This window comes from Hyla sarda, chromosome 4, assembly GCF_029499605.1.
Source record: "Hyla sarda isolate aHylSar1 chromosome 4, aHylSar1.hap1, whole genome shotgun sequence".
Classification (NCBI taxonomy): domain Eukaryota; kingdom Metazoa; phylum Chordata; class Amphibia; order Anura; family Hylidae; genus Hyla; species Hyla sarda.
In genome coordinates, this window is record NC_079192.1 from 185,521,746 (window position 1) to 185,535,011 (window position 13,266).

The 13,266-nt window shown below is 43.1% G+C and overlaps 1 protein-coding gene across 1 annotated transcript in view; it reads left to right on the plus strand.

The window, feature by feature from the left end:
• SND1 (staphylococcal nuclease and tudor domain containing 1) overlaps window positions 1-13,266 on the plus strand; it is an 815,381-nt gene that overhangs the window by 362,731 nt on the left and 439,384 nt on the right. Inside the window, exon 14 of the mRNA XM_056573088.1 lies at window positions 555-627. Within this exon, the coding sequence (XP_056429063.1) occupies window positions 555-627 (73 nt within the window). The remainder of the gene's footprint in view (window positions 1-554; window positions 628-13,266) is intronic.

The following is a 13,266-nucleotide window of genomic DNA, read 5'->3' on the forward strand; positions in this document are numbered from 1 at the left end:
TTAGTGATCCTGTCACCTGATTGATGCTAGGCAGCATGAAACAGAGAGAGGGGTCTGCACCAAGATCACTATGATTCACTCTAAAACATTCAGTCGTTTCATAGAAATCATAGTTTATAAAAGAAAATGCAATTGGGCCTTTTTCAGAGAAATCAATGTTTCCGGAGTCCACACCCTGCACCTCCCTGATTCATGTTGCCTGTAGTTTGGGCAGCATAAAGCAGGTCACAGGGTTCCATTTAAAGCCCTTAGTAGAAGGTTAGTATGTCACATATGTATATGTGTGTGTGTGGATATAAACATAACCTCATACATATATATGCATACATTCATTTACGATGCAGTAAAGATTTTTGTCCCCAGTATGTGCAAGCATTAATGTTGGCAAATGCAGGTTGTTTACAGCACTGACACAGTAGTGAATGCACACGTTTTTTGTTTTTGTCTTTTATTTGCTAATTTTATACTAACTTTCAGGTTGTTTTCTTGCTTTGTGATAGACAACTTAACTGTTAAGAAAATGCTTATCATTTTATCTATTCTTACCTCCTTAGAGCCATCAAGAATGCCAAGGGACTGCACAGCAAAAAGGAAGTTCCCATACACAGGGTGGCAGACATTTCTGGGGTAAGACAGATTATGGTACTGTAATCTAAAAGTGTTAAATAGTTTAATAGTAAAAATCATTCTTAAACACTGCATTTTCTATTCGTGCCATATAATTGAAAGTTAAGCATTGTCTGGAGGCATTCATAAGTTTTTCCACAGGACGCTAATTTATGCTATAAAAGTGCATCAGATTTAAACTAGGGCTATACGTGGACTCTGCCCATGATGCATGACCAAAGATTGCAGTCTCACACTGCTGGGGTCTTTAATAGCCTAAGTGAATAGTCGCGTTGTGACCTACGAAGAGGACACAACACTTCGGTTCCAATGGTCTCTTAGTAGCCCTAGCATTAAAATCTGCACTGCAGGTCAATTTGTTTAGAGTTAGTGCTTTTTTTTTTTTTTTCCTTGCAACATGACTTTTACAAAGCCCATTCACTTTGCTGCCACTGTAATATGCTGCAGGTTTTCCACACACAAAACAGCTGCAGAAAATTGTCTGCATTGCGTGGACATACCCTTAAGGGTTTATTCACGTGTACAGTATCCTGTGCATATTTGAAGCTTTGTTCAGTCATTTGGTTTACATTAAACTCTGCAGCATTAAAATATGTAACTTCAAATCCTGCACATCAAATATGCTTAGTATACATTGAGTGTGAATACACTGAGCTGTTTCTAGCCCCCAAAAAGTTGTCCACAGGCTAGGGGATGTGTATTTGCTGTTAGACTTCTTGGATTCCGTGGGATTCTGTGTGATCTTGGATTCCCATTGCTGCATTCATCTGGGAGACTTGATGAGGGCCTCCCTTTATCCTGTCCTCTTATACTGTGATTACATATTTAGGGACTTGAAGTGCCCCTTTAATGTTTAGTACAGTGTATCTGAACTTGTACGTACATGGTTTTGATACATAAATTCTTCTGTAGTGAAGAGGTGATTATTGGGTTTACCGAGGAGTCCCCTCCATGAGGCATAGCTATTTCACATTTCTCCATTTCATGGGGTGGACTCTGGGTTGTTTTCCAGCAGTAATCATACCTGAATTTCTTTTACCTTACTAGTATAGCCAATCACAGGATGTTGCCTAATCCTCTCTGCTATGAATTTAAATTGTGCAAGAAAGGGGTTACACTGAGCACTGAACTGGTAATGATGATCCTGCAGACAAAAAGGATAGGGATATTTCATTCAGGAGGCAGTGTACAGGCTTATAATGAAATTTGGCTAAATACCTTTTACATCTTGCTTGGCTATATAGATTACAATGCTGTTATATCCAGTGACTCACAGGTAACATTTTCTCTGACCGAAGTCCTTCACATTCACCTTTCCTTTACATTTATCCCAGATAGTCATGACTATTTCCTCTAGCCAGTCATTTCCACACAACCTGTCAGACAAACATCTTGGGATCCACACTTTTCCATCCTTCTCCTTCGCATTTCCACTAACAGTAATAAGCAGTAATTATTCTGTAGTTTAGTGTTAGACAGAGTCACTTGACTGGAAGGGGAAGGTCTGTTCCATAAGTGTAGTTAGGTCCTCCCTCCATTTGGTAGGTAGGTTTCCTCAGTAGGTATCCATAAGGTTGATTACACCATTTATGTAGTTGCCCCTTAGTATGTTGTGTTTTTTTAATAGGCCACAGGCAGCTTCTTCACAGTGTACACTTTATAGTTAAAATGAAGTTTTTGTTTATTCTGTGGGTAAATACGATAAGAATGATACCCATGGTTACATGCTCTGCTATTATTGTACTGCTTTTAAAAAATCTCACCTATTTTTTTAAGTAGATTTAAAATTGCCCTATTTTATCCACCTCTAACTTTTTCATTTTTCTGTATAAAAGGATGTGTGAGGGCTCATTTTTTGCACAATGATCTGTACTTTTTTATTTTTTTTAGCACCACATTTGTGTATGTGACTTTTTGATGGCTTTTTACTTCTAGTTTTTTTTGTGATGTGACAAAGTCAAAAGTTTCTGCTTTTAGTTTTTTAGCCGTTCATTAACATATTTATAGTTCGGACACTTAAGCATGTGTCGATACTAAATATGTTCATCATTTGGGTAAAGGGTGATTTAAATCTTTATTTGGGGTTGGGCTTTATCACTTTATTTTTTTTCCTACAGATTGCTAATACTGTTCAGTGCTATCGGCGATCTTCTCTGGTCTGCTCGATCTCAGCCCAGAGCAGAAGACTTCATGAGGACGGATGGAGGCAGGTGGGGGGACCCTCTGTCCGCCATCTATGCTGATCTGATCCCCAAGGCAGTGTCGTGGGTGATCAGATCAGCCATTTAAAGTGCCGCACTGCCGCAGATGCTGACAGCCGCCGGGACCCACTGTGCATGAAGCGAGCGCAACTCCTGCAGTCGCTTCATAGCCGTGCCGTAAATGTTCGACTCTGTGTGCGGAAGTTACTTGCTTCTTTTTCCCCTTTCACAGACTCATATGAGGGCCCATATGATTAATTGTGTGACAAATTGTTCTTTGTAATGACATTTTTTATGTTACCATAAATGTATGGCATAACAAAAAATGTCCTTTTGTGTGGAAAGTGAAAAACACAATTTTGCATATTTTGGAGGGTTGCATTTTTACGCAGGGAACTTTAGGGTAAAAATGACATGTTCTATTTATTCTGTGGGTCAATAAAATTAAAATTATGTTTACATACTTTTTTATTATTGTTCTACTTAAAAAAAATCACACTTTTTAAACAAAATTGGTATGTTTTAAATGGCCCTATTGTGATCCCTCTAACTCCCTCTAACTCTCTCATTTTTCCATATATGGGTCTCTGAGGGATCATTTTTTTGCGCTGTGATCTGTAGTTTTTATCGGTATCACGTTTACGTATGACTTTTTGATCACTTTTTTTTTTTTATTATTTATTTTCATAGTTCAGATATTCGCATGCGCTGATAACAGGTGAAGTTTTTACCCTTTTTATTTTATTTTTTTTAAATGGGCGATTTAAATTTTTATTCGGGGAGGGGCTTTTTAGAGGACGGAGGCAATTCAGGGGGATGTTTCATGACATTTGGCTTGAACGCCCCTTCATAGATAGGTACTGCCCATTTGTATGGAATTTATTCTTCAGTAGTCTATTATACTATTTAGAATACAAACTACAGGAAAGGGCATTGTATGGACTGATGGCATTTCCTTTTGGGAATGAAGTTTCTCTTGCAGCATTGCAACAATTGTAGTTTAAGCATTTTCCAGAGGTACGGTAAATATGAGGTGATCCTGTGCTTTAATTGTAGCTGCAGTTTCTCCTTTTCCTACTTTATGCAATGCATCTCATGCTGGCACAGCTTGCCATCTTAACCAATTTACTAATCATTTAGTGATTCCAGTGTAATGCTTTTTTCTGACTGTTTTTCATTCCATTAGCCTGCTGTGCTGTGGGACCCTGATATGCAGCTGCCCTCACTGTTAATTGCATAGTTGGATTTGGGAATCCAGTAAGAGGCTGACAGTGTAACATGTTTTTAGATGCTCTTACAATTGATCATGCCTAGGTAAAACACTGCTATAACCTAATTTAGCCATTTGTTTATAACATTTCAGGATATAGCTAAAATAGTAAAAATTGTTAGTGTAAGTATACAGGCCCATATATGCATAGTTTTTTTTAGCCTTGGATAAAGGTGTTCCTGTGATCAGCTGGGCAGCGGATGGAGACATTATTAGAAAAAGGATCGCAGGAGCGGCAACTGGAAAATCTGACAGCTGCAGGGGAGTTGGTGAGAAGTATGCAGGCTGTTTTAATTCACGAGGAGGCATAGGGTTTCATTTGTTTTTCCAGTATCTTGCACTTATTTGATGATGCAGATTTTTTATTCCCCCCCCCCCCCCAGAATAAAGGAGCTTCCAGGGCCTGAACTGCCTCAGCAGAGAGGGTCGGGAGCACTGTAGAAGAGATAAAGTCCAAGAGGGAGGTTTGAGGGGAACTGCAGTGGGACGGGGTACTGGTTTTCGGCAGATCGTAGAGGGATAAGTAATATGAGTGAAAGGCCTCAGCAATACCCTGAGACAGGTTGGGACATACAAGGAGGACCTTTTCTCACGTAGAGCCCTAGCTAAGATTTTACCCGCTTTGTTACCCCATTCATAGAACATTCTTCCCATTAGTTGTCTATAACATTTGTAACTATTGTTGAGGAGGGTGAGGAGCTCGTGCCTCACCTGTATCACTTCTCGGAGGACCTTTTCAGAGTGGCTCTGCTTGTGTTGGGATTCTAGAGTGTGGAGTCGGGCGTGGAGTGAGAGATATTTAGCCGCAGTTTTCCTCTTGAGCCGAGCCCCATGACTAACTAGGATACCTCTTAAAACACATTTCAACACGTCCCAACGAATCGCCGGAGAAGTGTCATTGTGTTCAGGGCGAATTGAGCCACAGAATCTCTAAGCTCCTGGAGGCAAAGTGCATCCAACAGCAAGGACTCGTTCAATCTCCAGGTCGCATGTGGCTTTGCCAAGGAGGGAAGGGAGAAAGTGAATACTACAGGTGCATGATCCGATAGTCATGACATCGATAGAAGCTGAGGAAACATTCGAGAGCAAGTGGTGGGGGCAAAATATATAATCTATTCTGGAGTACGACTGTCTAGGGTGTGAGAAGAATGTTTTGTCTCGAATGTCAGGGTGTAGCGTCCGCCACATATCACACAATTGGAGCGAATGCAGTTTCCTCTTCAAGGCACGTAACTTGCAGTACGATAAGTGTGTCCCAAGGACGTGTCCAGCAAGGGGTAGAGAGAGACAGGTTAAGGTCGCCACAGAAAACAATAGGTCCCGTGGCAAACGTAACCAACAAGTCGAGCATCTTAAGAAGAAACGGCACCTGATCTTGATTGGGCACATATATTGTGGCAATTGTCAGCTTCTGGCTGGCAACTTCGCAGTTAGCAAAGATATAGCGGGCGTAAGGGGTCAACTAAGGAGGCAAAGACTGTGACAGGGAGGGACCTATGGAAAGCTAGTGAGACACCTTTCGTCCTAGCTTCAGAGTTGGTGCTATGAATCAAAGTTCAGTAATACCGGGATGGAACAGAAGGTATGGAGCCCGTTTTGAAATGTGTCTCTTGGAGACAGATAATATGCGTTTGCTGTTTATGAAAGGTATACACAAGTTGGGCCCTCTTCTCAGGTGTGTTAAACCCCTTAACGTAAGGATCACTAGTGTGATGTCAGCCATGGGGAATGTATAGTATGAACTACAGCTTACCACACTCAGGAGAACACAGAGCCGGGACCACCAACGAGGCATATTTTCGGAGAGCAGGTCTAATCTGAGGAGAAAAAAGAGAAATATGAGCTGAGTCAGTAGGACTAGCAACCGCAAGGGAACAGTCACACAGGGACGAAGAGAAACGGCCATAAGGGCCAATACTAGCACCGACTCCAGTCCGGGCGATACCCTAATGGGGGAAACCTGAAATGAACCCTGGGAGGGCTTAAACCACAGTATCATAGGAAATCATAGTATCAAGGGCCTAGTGACTAGCTAGCAAACGTCCCACCAATATAGGCAGGTCAGGGCGAACTTTGTGATAAGGCTAAGATAAAACTGGCAAATCTACATGGCCCCCCAAGGGACCACGCAGGGCTTAAAAGGGTGGCAACCATATTATACGAAGACAGCACAAGGCAGGAGGGAAAGGTATCTGATGAGCAATAAAATAACACATCAGAAAAACTAGTTGCAGTAGCTCAGGTAGTGGTATACATCACAGTGAGAATGTCCAGGATGGTATTGGTTACTGCGAGTCAAGTAAGCAGCAGCAGCACATACAGGAGTGCCAACGGAGGTTCAGGTCTTGTGTTTCTGACGTATGTGCTCAGGAGGCTTGTCACGGGGAGTCTGCTGGTCAGAAGGAAGAGAAAGCTGCTGGGGATCCAGTCGGAGAAGTCCTGGGGACAGGGGCGGCATCGGGGGAGGAACATCTCCTCCCATTCAGGCAGAGGGACTGGGGCAATTTGAAAGTCTCCAGAAAAGCTCTCATGTCACCCGGATGACGTAAGGTAGCCACAGTCGAGCCATAACGGGCAATAAGGGAAAAAGGGAATCCCCAGCGGTAATTTATTTTGGTGTTCTGTAGCAGTTGGAGGAGGGGACACAAGGTCGCTCGGAGGCATAGTGTCCTCTTTGATAGGTCAGGAAAGAGGCAAATTTCCACGCCATTGTAGGTAAGATGTTTGAGAGAACGTGCAATTTTCATGATCTCGTCTTTAACCTGGTATCGGTGTACATGGCAGATAATGTCTCTCTGTCTTTTAGGGTGAGAGTGTTTCGCCTTAAGAGCTCTGTGTGCCCTATCCAATTCCAAAGGAGTGTCAGGCGGTTTCTGCAGAACCTCGTTAAACAACTTTTGTAGAGTCCCAGGAATATCTTGGGGAAGGACCGTTTCAGGAAGGCCCTTGATTCTTATGTTCCTCCTGTTGAGATTATCCAAGTCGTGAATATGCGCCATAATGGAGGCTTACCATGAATGGTGCACACATGTAGTAGAGTGGAGGTCAGCAACTTGAGCGGTAATGGAGGAGCGAAATTGTTCCAGGTCATGTAAAGTGGGTAACCTCATCACGGACCGGCTTAAGGTCTCTATGCCAGGCCGATTTAAGATCAGTAGCAAGAGTGAGCAAGTCCATCTTTGTGGGAAGCAAGGCTAGGAGAGCCTGAAGTTCTGGATGATTACGTAAAGTATGAACAGCCATTTCAGGTGATGACAGTGAAGTAGCCGGAGCAGAGAGGGGTGTGCGCATGGCACTCGCCTTAGGATTCGTCTGAGTACGGTTGAGAGTCTACGAGTCTGCAAGTTTGAATCATCAGAAGAAGAGCAATCTGAGCCAGGGCTCCCAGCAGGAGTATCCTTAGAAGGGGCTTTGAAGAGTTTCTTTTTTGCAGGGGGGCTTGCACCCCAATATTCCGGTGGATTGACATCATCCGATGACTCCCCACTAGAGGCAGATGCACCAAAGTCCATAGTCATTGTGGGGGCAGTGGCTGCCATGTAAGGGAGAGTTGAGGGACTGATACATAGGAGGGAGTTGCTGGAGGGTATAGCCCTGACATAAGGCTGCAGGGAGGGCATGGTGAGAGCTGGGAGTAGATTGCCTGTAACTTATGCTGATATGCAGAGGTTGGAGGGAAGTGGTCAGTGAGGCAGCAGCTGTATGCAGGTAAGGGGACTGACAGTTTCACCATCAACCCCCTGCTGAGGAGCAGATGGGTTTTCATAGGACATAGTGGCTGCTTGGAGATGACCCCTGTGTCCCTCAGCTTGAACCAACTCTGCTCCCTGTGATGGCAGCAGCACAGGGGCAGCCAGCAGAAAGGAGGAGGATCCAGATGCTGGGATCTCCGGTAGCCCTGTGACGGTCATTGCTGCTGGGGTCGTTGGATGTCCCCTACCTTGTGGGTGAGAGATGGGATGAGATGCGCCATCCTCCCGAGGGCCGGAGCCAGAGGCAGCAGAGCCATCTTCACCACCGCTCTGCAGGGCTGAGAGCGCTTCGGACGCTGCCATTTCCTGCGCTGCGCGCACACTGGTGAGGAGGGAGGCAGACTGTGGGGGGACCTCCTGCGTCTGCGGGCCGTGCGGCAGTTCCTCCCGTGGGCGAAAGAAAGCGGCAATGGAGGCAGCGGAGTCCTGAGCGTCCGAGGCAGGGTTGTCCCACTTCTTATGTTTGGACCTGCCACCCATCCTATGGAATGAAGCCCTAAATCGGTGGCACGGACAGAGCTCACGCAATGAGCAGCCGTCCAACAGCATACCAAGCCACGCCCCGATGCTGCAAATTTTTACTGCTGCCGGTTTACATTGAAATCTGCTGCATAAAATATGCAGCACCAAATATGCGCAGGATACTGTACTTATAATACACCCTGAAGATAAATCTGGAGCAATTAGATGTTTCGCTAGAATAAAGTTTATGCAAACACTCTGCCCAGTCACAGGAAATTAATGCCAGTCATCCTATGCTCAGTCTTCTGGAAGTACTAAAGTGAACATATAAACAAACTCTATTCCTTTTAATATTCATGTGCTGTGGCATTAAAACTTTTCTTGTTTCATATAAGTAGTTCAATGGTCAGTCTGTGTCCTCTACAGAGGAAGCCATAACTGTTCTTTCTTCTGTAGAGAAGCATCCTGAAGTGAGTTTCCCCTCTGCCTCAGAATTTTCAAACCAGATAGAAGTATCTTTGAAACCACTGGCCCCTTTAACAGCTTGGCTCTAATACTGTAACTGTTTTGAGTTGTACCTGTGCTATAGTTTCTGATAGCCCCTGGGGGGAACTTTTGTATGTGATCTGCAGAGGATTCTGTTAACTTTTTCCTGCTTACCCGGAAGCTTCTGAAAGACTAGTAATAAGGGGCAGAAGTAACGTCACATTCCCTAACTTGTGAAGCAGCATGTCTCAAGAAGTATCTGAACTGCAATCTAAAAAAGTTATCACAAGTTATTGTAAATGTTTCATTAGACCAGTTATTAGGTTTAGGGGCTAATACACACGGGTGATATAGGTTTTTAATAAATCTCTATTTTCAATAGATGGAATTATCAATTTTTAAAGCTGCATATTGTTTTCTCATATTATCTTTCTTATATAATTAGTTGAAGGAAACCCTAAAATGGTGGTGTTCTTAAACAGTTAATCAAAAATGCATGCACTTTTTAGGTACACATTACAGTAAAACGGGAGCTCTGGTACATGTTAACTTTCTCCTTTCCACAGGATAGGGAATAAGTGCCTGATCCTTATGACCCACCACAATCTTCTGCCTGGCACCCTTGATATCCCCAGGCACAGAGTGGCATCTACCATCGCATGAAGTGGTGGTTGACGCACCCCCGTCATGCATCTCTATGGGGGACCAGGAGATGCACAAGTTCTCTACTCTGCATACAGATGCATTGAAGGGGGGTGTCTGCCACTTCTCTGTGTGGCTGTCAACTTTGCTCTGTGCACAGGTTGGTGGCTGCTCCGTTCATGGGGAGAACCTGGGCACCAGACAGTAGATCCTGGGGTTTGGGGTCCTGGAACTGTGTTGACCATGGCATGGATAAATTAATTACTGGAGTTGCCCTTATAATGGGCACTGTCGGTTATAAAAACTTTTGATATGTTGTAAAGCATACAAAACCAATAGGTTTTGCAATTGCTTTCTTTAAAAAAAAAATTCAAATTTCATACTGAAAAAGCCAGTCAAACTGCCTCCCCTGCCTCCTAGGATACATACTAGACCTGCTGTGTCCACTTGTCATCACCTAGGACATGGACACACTTCATGATTGACAGGTCTGTAGGTCTAAAGCTGCTGCTTGCGTGCTCCTGTGGAGAGGGGGGAGAAGCACAGGCTCCCTCACTGCTTTGTGAAAAAAGGGGGGGGGGGCAGAAGCACACTGCTGCTGTGACTGAGCAGGAGACAGTAGACTGGAGGATATCTTTGTTAAAAAGTGTCCCTGCATATATATATATGTATATGTGTGTGTGTGTGTGCGGATATATGGATGTGTTCATATCTGTGAATATGAAGTGTGTGGTACAGGGGTACTACAATCATATGCTTCCAGCTGTTGCAAAATGTACAACTCCCAGCATGACCACACATCATTTGGCTGTGCAGGCATGCTGGGAGTGGTAGTTTTGCAACAAGGGGAGAAACAGCCTGCAGCAACACTGCTGAAAATCAGTTATACCAATCATATGCCTCCAGTTGTTGCAAAACTACAACTCATAGGATGTATGGGCATGCTGGGAGCTGTAGTTTTGCAAAAGCTGTAGGCACACAATGGCCGTCATTTACTATTGCAAACCCGACATGTTTTGTCGGGTTGTGCGCCAGATCCTGTCGCATTGCGGCAGACATTGTCTGCGCCAGATTTTGTGCCAAAATTGAAAAAAAACTGACTAACTCTCCATTTTGCTAAGAAAACCCGAAAAGGGGGCGTGACTGCTGGGGAAAAGGGGCGTGGTCTCCTAAACGGAATGTGTTCCCAACATTTTCACAAAATCCCAACATATTTACTAAGGTTTCCTCATAAAATGTGTTGGATTTGAGCTGAGGAAAACCCTACAGATCAGAGCACGTGTAAAAAAAAAAAAAAAAATGTAGGGAAACCTTAGTAAATACCGTGGAAAATACATTGTAGGGAATTAAAACCCACAAAGAAACCTACACTCCACTCTTAGTAAATAAGGGCCAATGTGTGTGTATAGCATAAAACCAGAAAGGAAAGGGTTACTGCTCCCAGAGCAGTGAGGGAGGGGGAGTGGTTATCAGTGAGGACCCACCCCCTTTGCTGTAAATGAAAAGTACTTTCACTTTGCAATCACTCCAAGTAAATAAAGTGAATTCTAAGAGAAATATTGGTCATAGACACACAAAGATTATATGTATCTGATCAGGATGAGATACTGAGCAACATACATTTTTTTCTTCTTTTGGGTGATCTGACAGGTACGCTTTATCAGCTGGTTTAACACAGCTGTAGAGGAGTACATTTTCACTGCACTGTAGGAATACCAGTAGTACAAATCTAGGTCTTAGTTTTCTACAGTTTGTTTATAGTCCAGGCTGCTTAATCATGCTTTACATTTCCTAGTTTGTACAAAATTGTCTGACTTGAAAAGGTTGAACACAGAAACTTTTATACATTTATTTATTTTTTAATAGCCCTTCAGGCTCTCCAGATCATTGTGGCTTTATATCCATAATCTGTTTTTCAATGTGACATCTACTTTATACTGTATTTCATATGTGGCTTCATGTTCCTCTGAATCTAGGTTATTTGGGTTATCCTCACCTATTCTGTAGGCTCTGATTACATCATTTTCTCTTCTTCTCTTCTGTGTCAGGCACCTCTCTGTGTGCACTCTCTCTATTTTCAACTCAGTTTGGGTCTTTGCACATCTGATTGCTCCTCCAGCTTTCTCTTGTTTCTTAGTTTAAAGGCAACTTTTTATGTATATAGAGTTGTTTCTGGAGCATGAAGAAAGGGTGCCACAACTCGCCTGGGTAGCAATGTTCCTTAAATATGCAAGCTACAATGTGATCTTTGGCTTTAAAGGTCTGGGTTGCCATCTTTAAAGAGAACTGCACCTTTCAAATGTTCACTGTCTCTATTTAATGAATTACAACTTAGATCCCTGTGGACATACCTTTAGTGTCACATGCTACAAATATTTTTTTTCTGGTTGGAGATCAGTCTCCTTATAGCAAACTGTTATATTACATAAAACACACATCTCTTGCTGTGAGATTGTGCCCATTACTAAGGTAGCTCACTTCTTCTTACACCTTACCACAGCTCTGCTGGTGCTAAAATGACTCTTCTCTCACTGGAGCATGCTGTAACTTTGATAGCTGTCACGCCCCCTCCCGTAGGCTTGCATTGAGAGGCGGAACGTGACGTCACACGGGGCGGAGGCGTGAAGTCACACGCCGCCGGCCCTGCAGTCGACCGTAATCAGGCCCGGAGCAAACACTATCCGGGGACTGATTACAAACGGGGTGCCGCGTGCATGATCACGGGCGTCCCCAGCTGCGGGACTCCCGCGATCAGGCATCTTATCCCCCTATCCAAGGATAGGGGATAAGATGTGTAAGCACCGGCGTACCCCTTTAACTACGTGCACCAAAATGAGTATGTTTAAAATAGTCATCCTCTGACCCCTATAACTTTATTTTTCCGCATACAGGGCTATATGTGGGCTCAATTTTTGCGCCATGGTCTGTAGTTTGTATCGGTACAATTTAAAAAAAAAAATTTTATGGGACTTTTTAATCTCTTTATTTTGTTAGGGTATACAAAATGATCAAAAATATGCATTTTTGGACTTCGGTATTTTTTTTATGCAAAAGCCATTGACCGTGCTGTTTAACAATATATTCTTTTTATAGTTCAGACGTTTATGCACTTTTTATATGGGATTTGGGAACGGAGTGTGATTTTAAACTTTGTTTTGAAGGGTTTAATGCACATTTATTACATTTTTTTTTTTTTTACTCAATTTTTTTGTCCCCATAGGACTATTACTTACAATCTTCTGATTGCATACACTGTCCAATGCTATGCCATATCATAGCATTGATCAGTGTTATGTGCGCTCGATTGCTTCAGGCTGGATCATCGAAGAGGAGATCGGATGGCGAGGAGGCAGTTTTTTTTTCCATTTTAGAAGCGGCGATCAACTTTGATTGTAGAGTCTAAGGGGTTAATGCTGTGCACCACCGTGATTGGTGATGTCCTACATTAGACATATGTCCTGGCCGTTGATAGCCGTGGGACCACCCTGCTATGACATGGCGTGATAGCAGGGGAACGGGCGCAGGACATACAAGTATGCCCTGCATCCTGAAGAGGTTAATAATGAGAGCTTGTTTTTTTTGGGCACCAATTGTACTTTGTAATGACATCACTCATTTTAAGAGTCTAGGATGAAACAATTTTTTTGTGGGCCGAAATTGAAAAAAAAAATCCATTTTGAAAGAGCAATGTGGGTTTACGTTGATGTAGTACTGGCTTTGTGGGTTGTGGTTAAACAATTTTTTTTTTCTGATAAAGTTAAAAGTAGCAATGCACAGATAAGTTGGTTTATAGTTTGATGAAATGATCATCTGATAGTTGAAGAAA